Genomic DNA, 17,031 nt, shown 5'->3' on the forward strand with positions numbered 1-17,031 from the left:
AAATAGGTCAAATGGCCACCTCTTGTGCTGTATGTTTCTGCAAATTTTAAGTTAGTACACAACTGAGGCTCCATTTCATACACTATGAAAAACCATACTTGCATTCACAATTAAGAGATCTATGGCTCTTGATGAAATAAGTTCAAAGGAAATTTATTATATACGTACAATCCTGAGATTCATTTTCTTGCAGGCATTCACATTAGGACAAAGAAATACACAGAATCAATGAAAAACTACACACAAAGACTGATAAACAACCAATGTAAAAAAAAAGACCAGCTGTGGAGATGATGTTACTAATCCATACTGACTGGGGTCTGCAAGTGAAGAAATGAATGATCTAATTGCACAAGGAGATAAAGGCCAAGGTCATGGGACTTAATGATTAGTTTTGAAGGGATCATAGTGTTGAATGCTGAGCTTTAATCAATGAAGAGCATCCTGACTTATGCACTTTCATTTTCCAGAGCTGAGTGATGAGCCAATGAAATGGCACCTGCTGTTGACTTGTTGTGACGTTAGGCAAACTGGAGTGGATCCTAGGTGGGAACTGATGTACTTCATAAGCAACCACTCAGAACACTTCATCACAGTGGATATAAATGCAATTGGACGATACTTATTGAGGCAGATTACCATAGTTTTCATTGTAGTCTCAAAGGTAATGAGATGGGAGTCTCAATGAGATATAAACAGTTACATAAAATACAAAACTCTGACAAACCTATCCGGTATATCCATTTCCCTATCCATTATCAGAGCAAAATTTGTTGAAGTGGCAAGCTAGCCAAATAGGCCATGTTAATTGTGTTAAGGGTTGAGCCTGATGCTGTTCAGTATTTCTAGTCATTATTTGGCACCAACAGCAACAATGCAAGAAATGAAAATGAAGTGAGGAAAACAGCTGCAAACGGTGAAGAAGAAAAGATTCAAAGGGATTTCAGAGAGAGAAGAGGTTAAAGAAACTTTAACCTGATGAAAGGTCTCGGCCCAAAATGTCGACAGTGCTTCTCCTTACAGATGCTGCCTGGCCTGCTGTGTTTCACCAGCATTTTGTGTGTGTTGTTAAAGAAACTTTAATTTACATTCTAATTCTAATAGTCATAATGCATTGTCAAATTCTCCTCATTAATCAACATCATTACCATCAGACTCTGTGTTGCTGATAACGTTTAGTGCAACATTCTGCTATCATAACCCACAACTAATGTTAATTCTATGACTCACTGATTGATTCTGAAACTGCAGCCAAGATCCAGCCTACAATAAACAAGGGCTCAATGTGCTCGTCAACAGGCGCATTCTCCTCAATTTATTTTGGCACCAACATATCTGAACCACTGATATGGATTTACAACAGAATGTTTAAAAACTGGTTTGGCTTACAGTAACCTGAACCTGATTGTGTCTCATACCCTCACTCCACCAAGCTCCCAGTTGTTTCACCATCACTTGCCTCTTCTTCCACTGAGGTCACTACTGGGTGTGCTCTGTCCTGTAAAATGGCAAACTCTGACCTTCCTCAATTGTAAATGGTTTATCTATTTAAGAAACAGTAGCATTTATTTGGTAACATCATTTATCACTAGCCCAATGCATTTTGACTTGTATTGATCCTTCTGAGTATTAGACTGCAATCAATAATAAAACTGGCATATTTTCCAAACACAATTCTTTTCTCAGCACCACAGAAATGAAACCAACCCCTTGCACACTGTACAAAATATGCTATAATTTGGTGACACGGTGTTGTGCACAGCCTTTGAAATCAAAGACAGAGGCATTGTTAGTAGAAATGCTTTTTCAAAGCATCAGTAGCCTAGGTTAAAACTGACCTTCAGTGGTATTTATATAGAGATTATGTGTTCTCCCTATGACTGTGTGGCTTTCTTCTGAATGTTCCAGTTTCCTCCCACATCCCAATGACAGAGATTAGGAGGCTAACTGGCCAAATAAAATTGCCCCTAATATGCAAGCCAGTGATAGGATCTGGGGCAAAATGTTAAGAATATGGAAAGAAGAAATTGAGATTGGTGGAAGTAGATGATTGACAGTTGGTGTGCATTCAATGAACTGAATTAATAACCTGTTTCAGTACTGTCAATGACTCCTCATGAATTCTGGAGGTGGAATAGAATTCACTGCCACCAGCAAATATAGTGTCTGGCACTACTTATTGGAGATGAGTTTCTCAGCACATCTCACGAAGATAGCAGTGAAATTATTTATAATCCGCCGGTTAATAATTGGAAAATAATTCAGTATTTCACAACATACACAAGAAATAGAATTTTAAGGGTTAACTGAATAATCTGTACCTTTGCAGTTAAACTGAAGCATCCCTTGGGCTCCAGCATTTTTTCTTTGACGTGACACTTGATTCCCATAGTGCTGACGTATTCATAGATAACGCCGTGCTCCAAATGCACATTATCCACAGTCATGCTGACTTGAGAGGTAGCTCCTTCAGGACTCAAATTCAAGTCTGCAAGGTTTGAAAAATGATTACTCCTCAAAGGTGCAATTCAAATTAGCCTCAGTTATTCACTTGCTAGATTTAATTGAGCATAATAAAGTCTTTTATTATTTTTGTCACTTCTCTGACAGAGGTCAGTATTTACTGTGTCAACCAGAAGGACAGATAAATTATGGAATTAGTCAGGCCAACTTCTGATCTGTATTTAGTTTGTTGATTGTTTATAGGAGATTTCTTACACATGCCAAGACTGCATCATACCATAATGCATTTAAAAGGATTTGAAAACAAGCCAGCCAACCTGGAAACAATTAATCCAAGAATTTTATCTGAAAAATTTCTCAAACACATGGATATACAGAGAGTTGTTTTTGAAGCATACTTGAAACAACTTGTGATGTGATAAGACCATTAACCACTTTTCTAGTAACCTAAACTCTAAAGGATAGGGTGGGGGTAGTGGAAGGGGGAGGAAACAGAAGATAGAATGATGAATACACACTAAAATTATTGAGGGGTATCAGAAGTTGGCACAATACTGGTGCCTAGTTGGAAGGGCGTCATGGCTAAAAAGTGTGTCATGGAGATAAGATTCAGTAAGGAACTATGGAAATCAAGACGGCAAATTAGAAACAACATATTTAGAATTAGAATAGCGAAGCAGTGACTTCACACTCAGACAGAATAAACTTCAGACTCCCTTTGCACACTAGGCCAATCTACAAGCAAGACTCTTTTTTTGGCCAGATAATGTTATCAAGGACTAGGAACACACAAGATCAAGAACACTTAGAATAGTGTTCAGCTCTGGCCATCTCATTACAGGGGTGATCTAAAAGTTTTACAGAGGATGCACAAGAGATTTACCAGGATGCTGCTTAGATTAGAGAGCATGCTTACGAGGACTGGTTGAGTCAGCAAGGACTTTTTTCTTTGGAGTGAGGGAGGAAGAAAGGAGACTTGATAGAGTTGTACAAGATGTTAAGAGGCATGGATTGAGTGCATACCCAAAGAGTTGTTGCCCCCAGGATGGAAAATGCTAATACCAGTGAGTATAATTTTAAGGTAATTGGTGGAAAGTATAAGGGGGGGGGGGGGGGGGGTCGTCAAAAGCAAGTTCTTGACTCAGAAAGTGAGGAGCGCATGGAACACCCAGCCAGAGATGGTGGTAGAGGCCGGTACATTAAAAGGCATTTAAGAAGCTCTTAAACGGGCTCATGAATGATAGAAAAATGGAGGTCTATGGGCTAAATTGCCCTCAGTAGATTAAAAGGTCAGCATAAACTGAACCAAAGGGTCTGTACTGTGTTGTGGTGTTCTGGGTTCTAACACAGAACAAGACATTGCTCTGGTTTTGCTCAGAAGCATTTGCAAATCCATCACATTTCTCAGGCAGCTCTGCACTATTTTATATTTTTGTGCATGCAAATATTTTAAGTGCCACAGTTTGAGCCACAGTTCTTTGACCATGATTTAACACTGTGTTCTATACGAATATCCAGCATCAGGTTGGACCTGGTAGAGCATGTGCTCTGCCATTTATTTGATTAGTAAAGAATAGCCATGAGAGTGCTACAATAATAAGCCTTAGTTAACAAACAAATTCAAAATAATTAAGTAATTCAGTGAGCTTTTAGGTGTTTTACATTTACTTTAAACAGCTTTGAATGTCTAAAATTTATCAGTTTTAACCATTTCAGCTCTGCTCCTACTGGTGGAAGGTCTGGGGTGGGGTGAGGGATGGTAATTCAATTAACCCAATCTGTTTCTACTAAAAAATGGCAAGGCTTTTCTTTGAAAAGGCAGGTTTGTTTTGACCCACCCTCAAGATTGCAACACAGCAGGAAAAGCTTTGCCAGCGTGCGGAGCCTTGTCTAAAGCAACCCCTCTGACTCCTCCCCAGAATGGTACAGCTACTCAGAGCACCCCGGTAAGGACAGAGTTCACTCAGAAGTCAACACCAAACTTGGACTCACGGCAAATACTCAACAATCATAAATAGTGGTAATGTGGACCAGCCATTGCCTAACTGAACCAGTGAACATGTCCATGAGAGCAAGCTGTCCATAACTTTTCCCATGCACTCCCTTTCGCTGATCATCAGCACATTTTTGAGGCAATCGTTTCGGAATGTTACAATTGAAAATATCCAGAGATTGTGCATTACTGTCAGAAACACAGTTAATGCTAACAATGAAAATGGGCAAGAAAAGTTCACTTCCCTGTACTTAGAAACCCTTCTTTTAATCTATTCCACTGCTTACTGTTAAGAATATTCTCAAATTCTGAGATAGTGAATGGCATTATCAAACGTTAAATACATTGGAGGACAAACTACATAACATGTTCACAGCAAGATTAATGAAAGCTTGACAACAATGTCTTCTAGAATTTCGAAACTTGTAAGTCAAGTCGCTCTTATTGCCAGTTCAACCATAACTGCTAGTACAGTACATAGTAAAAATGAAACAACGTTCCTCCAGGACCCTGGTGCTATATGAAACAATACAAAACTACACTACATTACCTGAAACAACACTTAACCACATTAGACTTCAGACCCTACATAACTGGCACTACATAAGGTGTTCAAAACAGTGCAAGACAGTACAATAATTAATAAACACGATAATAGGCACAGTAAAGGGCAAATTACAATATAATAATAAATGATGTAAATGTAAACGATGTTTTAGCAAGAACTGAAAAAGAAATGAGCAAAAATTGCAGTGTGTGTGTGTGTGTGTGTGTGTGTCAGACTAGACTTTGGGAATTAAGTAATAGGGATGGAATGGAATTCAGAGTGGCACAATGGTGCAGCTCGAGGAACTCGGCTTCAATCCCAACTTTCAATGCTGTTTTTGTGGAGTTTTCACGTTCTTCCTTTGACCATGAAGATTTCCTTGGGATGCTCCAGTTTCCTCATATATCATAAAGACTTAAGAGCTGGAGGGTTAATGAGCCACTGTAAGTTGTTCCTAGTGTATAGCTGAATGTTGAAATCCAGGTAAGGTTGATGGGAATCAGAAATGGGAATATTGTTGAATTAATGTAAGTACATGGTTGACAGAAGAACTTGGTGGACTAAGTGACCTTTTTCTGTGATGTATTGTTCTATACCCTCCTCTCTCCCTCCACCACCACTTCCCCCACATAGATTTAAGCTATTGCAAAAAAAAAAAAAATTCTTTAACAGATAGAAAAGGCCTATTCTGAATGAACTGGAATATGCTTAACTGTAAACAATTATAAATTACTATGGAAATATGCCCCATACTAGAGCAAACAACATCAAAATCCTCAGTTTTAGGATGTTCAGACTTCTCCTCCTTCATTCTAGTCTGTCTGCACTGTATGAACTAATTTTAAGGGTTCCTGAAAGGAAAATTCTGGTGAAAAACAGGATCCTTAAAAAGAAAACCAACTTGGATTTGTGAAAGTTACAATAAAATCTGCCAGCCAGATAAGTGAATGGCCTCCCAAAAGCACACCATGCACAAAGAAACAAAATAAACTTCACACCATGTGGATGAAAGACACACACAAATTCAGCATTTTTTTTAATTCAAGGCAGTGGGCACAACCTATCTATAACCCACCCTTGCAACCCAATGCAGTAAGCATGCCTAAAATACATTTTTTCATCCCTCTGAGTTTCACCAATTTGTGGCCACTGGCAGCCAGAGCAAGAGCCACACTCAACATGCAGCCACAAATGCAAACTTAGTTCTTGCGTTGGTGCAGATGAAAATGAAACTGTTTTCCATCTTCCTTTACTGGTTTTAAAGGCCAAAAAAAAACTCAAAAGCCAAAAAAACTCAAAAGCCACTTTAAAGTGGCTTGATGTTTTCACGCTGAAAATAGTAGTTCAGGCCACAAAATTGTAATACCTGGGTAACTGAACACTGTGTTGGTGAATTTCTACCAGCTTGAAATACAGACCTTTACACAGTGTGACTTACAGGTTAACACCATACTATTCGTGTAAATAAGACAAAATTAAAATACATTAGCTGACCCCCCCCCCCCCCCCACCACCCCCATTCTTGGTTGTACAAGTATTACTTGAAATTAAAGGAAATAGGCAAGAAATAACTTAATTCATGTTAAGTTGACAAATCAAGAACTTTAAACCCAACAGACTGGGTGATTGATAACATAAACCTTAGTCAAATTAACTTGCAATTAACCACTGCATACCTGCCTCCTGTCCACTCTCACCAACGTGATCAAATACTTTTGTTTCATTAGTTGAGTCATTTAACAGCTTATCATGCAGTGATAAATCAGAAATGCTGAATAGGCATTCACTTTTGGGCTTGGTCTGTGCCGCCTCTTCATCCACATCTTCAACTGTTCGATAAATCCAGGTTCCTGATCTTTTTCCCTTGAAAGAGCAAAAATGCATTAGGACTGTTGACGCACTTCTGTCTGAGCGAATCATTTTTTTTAAAAAACAGGCAAACTAATTTAAAACAAAAAAGTTTTCATTTTCATGGGTTAATGAAGTCTGTATTTACTTGTATTCATATTTTGAATAATGAGGTTCTTGTAAGTGTTCTTGTTAGGCCCATTGTTTCTGCGTGCTCCTGTCCCACTAAACACATCTCCAGATATCTCCACACCATCTTACACCCTTGGTCCAGTGTGACACTTCACATGCACTTCATCACTAATTTCCCTGGTCCAAATTGTTTTATTTTCACTATGGTCATCCAGTCCTATGCACTTCCATTGCCCATCATGAAGGGCTTAAGGCTTGGCTTCTTTTTGGACACAAACCAAACCAGCTCCCCTCTACCATCATCCTCTTCCATCTCGCAGAACTGGTCCTTATCCTCACAGTTTTTACAAACTAAAGATGTAGCTATGGTTATTCACATGAGCCCTAGCAATGCCTGCCTTTTCCATGTCCCTAGCCTACACTGGCAATGCTCCCCAACTTTTCCTCCACTACACTGACAACTAAGTTGGTGTTGCTTCCTGCACCCATACTGGGCTCATTAATTTCATCAACCGGCCTACTTCCACTGTGCCCTCAAATTCACTTGGTCCATCTCTGACACCTTTCTCAATCTCTTTGTATCTATGTCTGGAGACAGACTATCTGCTGATAAACTTACAAACCTACTGACTCTCAGTTGTTCTGTCTATACCTTTTCCCACCTGCCATTTGTAAAGATGCTATTCCCTTCTCAGTTCTTCCATCTATGCAACATCTGTTGTTAGAAACAAGAAAAAAATCTGCAGATGCTGGAAATCCGAGCAATGCACACAAAATGATGAAGGAACTCAGCAAGCCAGGCAGCAGCGACAGAAACAAGTACAGTTGATGTTTCTAAGGGTTTCAGCCTGAAATGTTGACTGCACTTTTTTTCATAGATGCTGCCTGGCTTGCTGAGTTCCTCCAGCACTTTGTGTGGGTTGGTCTGTTCTCAGATGAGGCCTTCCATTTTAAAATATCTAAGGTGCCTCCGTCTTTGAAGGACGGGGTTTCTTTTCCACCACCCATTGTTGCTGTCCTGAGCCATATTTCCTCGACATCCCGCACATCTGCCCTCACCCCATACTCCTGCTATAAGAGTTGTTCTTGTCCTGATCTACCACCCAACATGCCTCTGTACCCAGTACATCATGCACAGTAACTACTGCTATCTCCAAAGAGATCGTACCACAAAACACATCCCCCCCCCACCACCCCCTCACTGTACTTTCCATAAGGGATAGCTCTCTACTCCACTCCTTTGTCCACTCGTTCCTCTTCAATGATCTCCCACTTAGCACTTATCCCCATGACGACTGTTACACTGCCCCTATAACTCTTCCCTCACTGCCACTCACAGCCCCAAATGATCTTTCCAGGTGAGGTGACATTTCATCTGTGAGTGTCAGGGTCACCTACTGTATCCGGTGCAGCCTGCTCTACATCGGTCAGACATGGTGCAGATTGGGTGACAACTTTATCAAGCTCCTTCGCTCTATCCTTTGCAAAAGGCAGGATCTCCTGGTGGCTAACTATTTCAATTCTAATTCCTGTACCCACTCTGATAAATCTGCCCTTAGCCTCCTCTTCTGCCACGATGAGGCCAAACATGATGGGTTGCCTCCAACCCGATAGCATGAACATCAATTTATCTAGCTTACAGTAACTTCTCCTCCCTTCCTCTTTCTTTTTCCATTCCCTATTTTGATAACCCTCTCAGCTCATCACTTCTCATCTGCCCAGCACCTCCCTGTGGTTCCCCACCTCCTTCCCTTTCTTCCATGGTTCACCTATTAGATTCTTCCTGCTTCAGCCCTTTAGCTCTTCCACCTATCATCTCTCCCTGCTTCTTACTTCATTAGTCATCCCCTCCCTCCCAACCAGCCACCCACCCTCTGCCCTAGTCTTACCCATCACCTGCCAGTTTGTGCACCTTCCCTCCTCCACCTCTCATTCTGCTTCTGGCCCCTTACTATCCTGTCCTGATGAAGGATTTTTGCTGAAGACATTAACTGTTTATTCCCCTCCCTTAGATGCTGCCTGACATCATGAGTTCCTTCAAAATTTTACTGCATTGCTCATTGAATAGCTTGGCAGTTTTCTTCACTGTACCAGAAACACAGAAGAATGAAACAAAATTAAAATATTTTAATAATATTAACAGCTGCTTTGTGCAAAGGATTAAGTATTATTCTTTATTCCAAAACAAAACTCATTTTCTTGCAGTTTAACTCAGTATTGCTTAATGCCATTTCCAGCACACAGGTGTAAAGGAAAATGAAATAATTATTACTCCAGATCTGATGCAGCATATAAAAATACACCAAGATAAAGAACACAAAAATTAAAAAAAATAATAAATATAAATGCATATGATAGCTTATATATATAGATAAATTGTATGTACATAAAATGACGAGATACAGGAGTGTCTGTACATAAGGTGGCTCTGACAGGAAATGATAAAGCAGCTGTGGTGGGGTGGGCTGGTGGGTGGAGGTGTTGATCAGTTTTACTGTTTAGGGACAGTAACTGTTTTTGAGTCTGGTGCAGATGCTACATAGCCTTCTCCCTGACAGACATGGGCAGCCTATAAATAGGCTGTGTGGAGTACTTTCCCGGCACCTTTCTATCTATATGTCCTTGTTGACTGCTGTCAGTGATTTGTTGGGCTGTTTTTTTACCTGCAGTGCTGCAGCATGTTAGGATTCCTCTACTGCACAATGGTAATGGTGGAAAATAGATAAAAACTACTTATCACGATCAATACAAACTAACTCGTTTACTAAGGAGCAATGCTAAAGTGCCTGGTGGTCTAATAGCACAGTGTCCTAGATAATAAGATTAAAAGCAATTGATATATGCTGAAGCAACCAATAGTAAATGAAAATAATTAGTGAGAGACAGAATGTATTAACATTCCATCAGATGTAGTAGATACCCACATAAGTGACATAATGCCATAAGTTTGGTATTCTGTTAAAGGTACTACACAAACTAAGCTTTGACAATTATATGTTCTCCAGAGACAAGCAAATTCAGGTGGTTTCCATTTTGGTGCATGTGCTCCTTCAAACAAAATAGGGATTGGGAAAAGTAACTTAATAAATACCCCCGGGCACTCAATTATACGATAGTGAGATACAAAATCAAGATCTGCCTCAGTAATGCAAGTGATTGAGACACTAAAAAATTCTCAAATGACTAAAGGTGGTGCGCAATAACAAAACCATTTCATGACCAGTTAGGATTATGTGTCTTGTGTTACTTACCTTTAAATGCTGCAGATTTTTTTTGTGTGTTGTAAAGTATTCAAGTACTGCAGTATAGTTCTCTTTACTGACATTACCACCATTTACTTTCAAAATACACTGGCCAGGGAGAAGGCCAGCTGCAGCAGCCCCAGAGCCTGCAAGATAATCAGATTCACATTGTGGAAACTATTTGCAATTCAAATTTCTCAAAACAACAAAACTCCACATTAAATGTAAAAACATTTGATTAACTTAGTTTATGCAACGAATTCGGCAAGAACCCAGATGGTTCCACAGTTTTACCAATCAAAGTGCCAGCCCTCACCGTTGGGCGCATTGTGAAGTAAATCGGTTTATTTTAGTGGGATAGGGGACTGGGGCAGCCGTATGCTGAAGTGGAATATGAGGGATTGGGGACAGCCATAGTGACACAAATTACAGAAAATATGTTGAAAATGGAGGAACTGTCCAAGGACTCTGAAATAAATACAGTAGATTCTGGTTAATTGGAACACCTCAGTACATTTTAGCCCAATTAACCCCAATTAGCTAAGTTTCATGGAAAAAAGATATAAAGATATACTACAGTTTAACTGAATGATAAATTATGTAATTAAATGAAATACAGAATAAAGTAGAACACAACCAATATGACTACAGATCTATAAAACTTTGTATTAGCTCCTAAAGCTCATCAACAGAGGAATTCATCGTGTACACTGTAGAGTTCTTTGGATTGACTGAAAATTAACAATTCAGCACAGACACCAAGTACATATGATGGTCTGCCTTCATACAATGCTTTTGATACTGCATCCCCAAAATCTTCACTTTCATTGTAACATTCAAGATAATTGTCGACACCTTCAAATTCTTTGTAGTTCCTAACTTGTTGAAGTAATGAAATAGATTCATTTTCACTGCCAGCCATTCCTGGCATCTGCAAGCCCAAATATTTGAAACCGAGTAAGCAAAACACTTCTGGGTAGCCTTACTGCTTATTTCTCATCAACTATCAGTGACAAAAATCACTGCTCTTTGGACACAAACACATGCAACTGACACTATTTAAAAATCTGTTTGCTTTAAGCACAGTACAGTATCTAATGGCCACAAAAGTACATGTGACTAACACTAGTTAGAAACTGTTTGGTGATAGTCTCCTGTCCTAATTTAGAGGCATAGTGTCCTAAATGAATCCTGGCAATTTTCTCAGTTAGTCTTTGTTCTTTAAGAGTTGTCCCAAATAAGTGGCTGCCCCAATTAATCAATGGCCCAATTAACAAGAATCCACTGTATCCACTTAAATCATTGAGTAGCATGAACAGACTTGACCCAGCTGTTAACAAGTAAACACTTCAGGAATTGAATGTACAGAACTACAGGGAGGATTTAATCCACAAATGAAACTATTTCACACCCGGAAGAGCTTTGTATACCAGTACACATAAGACACAAAATTAAGAAAGCATATGAACTTAAAATACAGTACAGTACATCCAAATATGTCAACAAATCCTGTTTTCACTTTTCTCCTCCTCCTTGATTTGCCTGGATTATGTTACATTCATTCATAAAGACGGCTTATTTAAGTCCATTAGTCAGTAAAATAGAGAAAGACAGAAGTGAAATGAAAGAGTGTAGAATAAACATCTGCAATTTCTGACAAGCCAACATGATGAATTACTTCATGATTGTTAACCTCTTTAGCTTGTGCAAATCTTTTAAGGACAAATGGCTTATTCTATAGGCTACCTACATACTTATTTTATAAAACTATAGAACAAAACTGTTTGGCAAGGAAAGGCATAGAAACCCATTTTGAACTCTCTTCAGCTAGACTCAAATCAAGTGTCAGTATGGTATTATGCTACACATTTCCTCAATTATTTTCTTTGAAGTGAATGCTTCACATTTTGGCTGGAAAAAAAAAGTCTTGATACATATGGTTTATAATCAGTTGAACTTCGAATCCTGAAGTTCACATACTTTGATTTAAATAGCTCTTAACCCAATCACTGCAGATAGACAATGGGTGCAGAAGTAGACCATTCGGCCCCTCGAGTCTGCACCGTCATTCTGAGATCATGGCTGATCATTCACTATCAATACCCAGTCCCTGCCTTGTCCCCATATCCCTTGATTCCCCTATCCATCAGATATCTATCTAGCTCCTTCTTGAAAGCATCCAGAGAATTGGCCTCCACCGTCTTCCAAGGCAGTGCATTCCACACCTCCACAACTCTCTGGGAGAAGAAGTTTTTCCTCAACTCTAGTTGTTTGCAAGTCAGTATAGCAGTTTCCTGTAGCATTTAATTGCACAGAGATCTACAGGTGAGCCCTGCTGTGTTCCTTAAAAAACTGTGTATCATTATTTTGTGTAAAGCAAAACCCTAGATCCCATTGAATCCCATGTGTTCTTATGGTATGTTTTCTCTCAACAGTAATAATAAATATTGCAATTGCTGTTTCACAGTGTGGAGTGGGGGGGGGGGGGGGGGAAAGGGTAGCCCTCAGGAGATTTGCTGTGGAAAGTGACAAGACAATCTCATAAGTGGCTGGCGGACACTTTTGAAGACACGAATGACCGCAGATACTCTTTACTTCACAGCCTTTCAACAGAATAGAATAGCAACTCTTAAATACATATCAAATATAGTTAATGAACTATTTGGTGTTTAAAAAAAAACAAAATCTACCAAACAAGGTTTTGAAGATGAGTCATTTAGACAAACAAAGCTGATCTGACCTGATGAGAAGTGGAATGATGCGAATTTGTGAAGTATACAAAACAATCATAGATAATCTGCAATCCATGGAAGTGGAATAATATAAACACTGGACGAATGGCACAGTGATAGCCCAGATGATTGCTTTTATTGGAGATGGGACAGAAGGAATGGTAAAAGAAACAAGTCAACCTGAGCAGTGGACTGAGTAAATGGTCTCAAGTGGCCTTGGATTTATGTTCAATCTTCTATCCCTTCAGACCAAACTACCTGCTCTTCTACACAATTGGTTTTGAACCACCAAAATTCTTGTTTATTCATACTGTTACCTTCTGCAAAGTACAAAGTGAAAATATAATCAGAAGTAAATCAAACAGAGGCAAAGAATACATCAAGGGTGCCTCCTACCACTGCAAAGGGTCTTCGTTTGGAATCATTTGGTCTCTGTTTTCTTTTCTACAGGTAACACCTGGCCTGCTGACCAGTTCTAGCATTTACTTTTTTTTTTGTTTTAAATGTCTAGCCTATTTACATTTTCCCATCAGTGCATTATTCCTGCTTCTTAAGGTCCTCAGAAAAACTCATGCTTCCTCATATCACCTTCATTAACTTGCCACATAATTATACCACTACCATGAAAGTCTAGGTTTTTCTTAAACAAACCTATTACTATGTTCCTAGCTACACAAAATCTTTCCACGGGAGAAATCGATAACTCGAAGAGGTGCTTCTCTTTACATCAGAACTGTCTGGATAATGGCGAGAAGAGTAAATGCAATAAATGGGCACCTTAAATATTTTAAGTATTAACCCAACCAAGCACTCGTGTCTGGAGAGCAGACTCCTCTGATGAATTTGAAATCTTGCTGGAGTGTTGGACATGAAACTAGTTTCAACTCTCTCACCTATTCACTTCAATTTCATCGCTTCAACAATGAAGAGCCATATTGAGGATAACCATGTTTTTTTTAATTATCTTGATAATCAGAATATATTAATCTCAAAATTAATAACATTAGAAGCTTCCATGATGGTCAACAAGTGAAGGCAAGCTTGTTTTTCTTGGTTTCAAAAATATGTATTAAGAAACTACATGAATAAATTTAATGCTCAAACTCATTTGAATATTGTTCTTGCTACAATTCTTCCTTTCAATAGAAAATGCATCTAAAGATAGTAGCAAAGTGTTGAACTGTGTGGGCGATAAAAAGTGTAGGGTTTAGCTTATAATTGTCAGGAAAACTTAAATCAATAATTTATTCAAACTCAAAAAAGATCCGCAACGTTTTTCCCTCAAATAATTTTGCAACCCCACTAAACATTTCTGCTTCTCTAGACCAGTCTTTCACTTTCCCGGTAATAAAATCCTACTCTCTTGCTTTCAATTAGGCTATTTCTTTGGCCAGTTCGAGCTTCTTTCCCTCCTTGTTGAAAGAAATCTAAATTACAGGTCACCAAGAAAGCATTTGAAACTTTAGGTTACTGTAATTGTAGAACTGTAAAAGCATCATGCTGAGATCTTTATTGATGTTCTGAATGTAGAGCCAATACTGAAAAGCTAGTATCTAATATGAATTTGAAAACACAGTTCAGCATGTTGATATATTATGTTGATATATGTTGTATTCTGAACATACCACAAATTGGTCACAGCACAAAAGGCCTTTTGGTTAATCAAGACTGTACTAGGTCTAACAAAAGACAATCCACTTGTCCTTCTCCATATTAATCCTGAAGAGTCTTTCCTTTCAGATACTTATCCAACTCCCATTTTAAAACTACATTTGAATCCCCTTCACTGTAACTTTTGGAATCATATTCCAGGCCCTAAACACTTCCTATTTTTAAGAAAAAAATCAAGCCACTCTCAGTTCTTTTATAAACAAGAAAAAAATCTGCAGCTGCTGGAAATCCAAGCAAGACACACAAAATGCAGGAGGAACTCAGCAGCCAGGAAGTATCTATGGAGTACAGTCATGTTTTAAGCTGAGGCCCTTCAGCAGAACTGATTTTTTAAAAATGGGAGTCAGTGTAAGAAGGTGGGGGGAAGAGGAGGAAGAAACAAAAGGTGATAGGTGAAACCAGGATGGGGTGGGGGGGGGGGGGGGGAGGGTGAAGCAAAGAGCTGTGATGTTGATTGTTTGAAGAGATACAGGGCTGGCGAAGGGCGAATCTAATAGGAGGACAGAAAGCCTTGGAAGAAAGAAAAAGGGGGGGAAGCACCAGAGGGAGGTGACAGACAAGCAAGGAGAAATGGTGAGAGGGGGAAAAGGGGATGGAAGGGTTTTCATTACTGGAAGTTTGAGAAATCAATGTTCATTCCATCATCAGGTTGGAGACTACCCAGATGAAACATAAGGTGTTGTTCCTCCAACCTCAATGTGGCCTCATTGCATCCCTCTGATGCTCCTCCCCCTTTTCTTTCTTCCATAGCTTTCTGTCCTCTCCTATTAGATTCCCCCTTCTCCAGCCCTGTATGTCTTTCACCAATCCACATACCAGCTCTTCACCTCATCCTTCCCCCTCCCAATTTGACCTATCACCTTGTGTTTCTTTCTCCCTCCCCTCCCAATCTTCTACGTTGTGGGATAATCATCTTTTTTTCCTCCAGTCCTCTGAAACATCGATTATACTCTTTTCCATAGATGCTGCCTGCCCTGCTGAGTTCCTCTAGCATTTGGTGTGTGTTGCTCAGTTCTTTTAAATCCTTTGGTTTTTGATCTTCCAAAACAAGGCTTCTGTACTTGATTTTACACACACTGAACTATGTACATTTCCAAATTGTAGTTTGTGTATCATAGTCCTCCTACTAAAAAAAGAGTTAAATGTGAAATAATCTTTGTCATGGCTGCTGTGAGTAGAACTGGGGCCAAAGTCTCAAAGGGTTCAAGATTAACAGAAGAATTTTCTTAACGTAGAGGGTGATGAATCATTGGAATTCTCTAGGTGGTTGAAGAGACTCCATCACTAATGATATTTTTAAATAAGACACGTACATGTTTTTAGGTACTAAGGGAATCAAGGTATATGTGTTCAAAGAAGCAAAGTCACGTGGAGCTGAAGGATCAGGTACAATCTATTGAACGGTGAAACAGATATGCAGATTAAGTTCCTGCTTCCAGATTCACCACCAAGTTTGTAAATACTTGTTACATGCCCAAGCCCAAGTCATTAATACATGTCTAATTCCCTTCAGTCTGAAAAACTTAATTCATATTCTATTACTTAGACAATTTTCTATGCATTCTATTACAGCCCCTTTTATTTAATGATCTTCAACCTTGATGACACATCTAGTAATCAAAACCCAATCACATGCCTTTTGAAAGTTGCCATCTACTACAACATCTTCAGCCTCGTCACTGATCCTCTACAACTTCACTGAAGTGCCTCTACCAACTTAGTTAGACATGACTTGCTTGGCCTTCTCAAACCAATCCAAATGTGCAAATGTCTACTAGTTCTGTCCCAGTTCAAGTTTCTCAAGGTCTACTCAGCAATGAGCACTGCCTGACTGTTCTGTCGTTACTTTATTTATACCTTCATCCTTTTTTAGACAAAGGTATAGCATTTGGCATTTCCAGTTGTTTAAACATCACATCCAAATCTACAGATGTCTAGATAATATCGCCAATTTCTCTGCAATATCTCTTTCACTTCCCTCACTTTCATCCTATTTGGACTAAGTGATTCATCAGTTGGTCTTATTAGTACTGATATATTTAGACCATCATACATCATAACTACATTTTATTTGCCAAGAGTTCGACAGCACCTTCTTGGTTGGTTTAAGACTGATGCAAAGTTCATATTTAATTACTCAGCTGTGGCCTCTACGTTTTAAGTACATTTCCTTTTTTTTTTAAATTCCAAATGACCCTCATCTCTCCACTTAAAACTGTGGCTGTTCAGATGTCTACTGAATGTTTTGATTCCCTCTTATATTTGCTCTAAAGCCTTTGCTGATTTTCTCTATGTCCCTCTCATTTCTGCTTTTTTCTAAACTTCCCTTTCAACTTACTGTAATCAGACTGACTCTCACTTGCCTAAACAACTAGCATTTGTCTTGGGGCCTTTTTCAAGTTC

The 17,031-nt window shown here is 39.1% G+C and overlaps 1 protein-coding gene across 1 annotated transcript in view; it reads right to left on the reverse strand.

Moving 5' to 3' along the window:
- The window catches only part of prex1 (phosphatidylinositol-3,4,5-trisphosphate-dependent Rac exchange factor 1), a 197,201-nt gene that overhangs the window by 39,355 nt on the left and 140,815 nt on the right, over positions 1–17,031 (reverse strand). Inside the window, exons 21-23 of the mRNA XM_059980583.1 lie at positions 10,235–10,371; positions 6,680–6,866; positions 2,322–2,488 (exon numbers count right to left, since the gene is read on the reverse strand). Coding sequence (XP_059836566.1) covers positions 2,322–2,488; positions 6,680–6,866; positions 10,235–10,371 — 491 coding nt within the window. The remainder of the gene's footprint in view (positions 1–2,321; positions 2,489–6,679; positions 6,867–10,234; positions 10,372–17,031) is intronic.

This window comes from Hypanus sabinus, chromosome 9 (assembly GCF_030144855.1).
Source record: "Hypanus sabinus isolate sHypSab1 chromosome 9, sHypSab1.hap1, whole genome shotgun sequence".
NCBI lineage: Eukaryota > Metazoa > Chordata > Chondrichthyes > Myliobatiformes > Dasyatidae > Hypanus > Hypanus sabinus.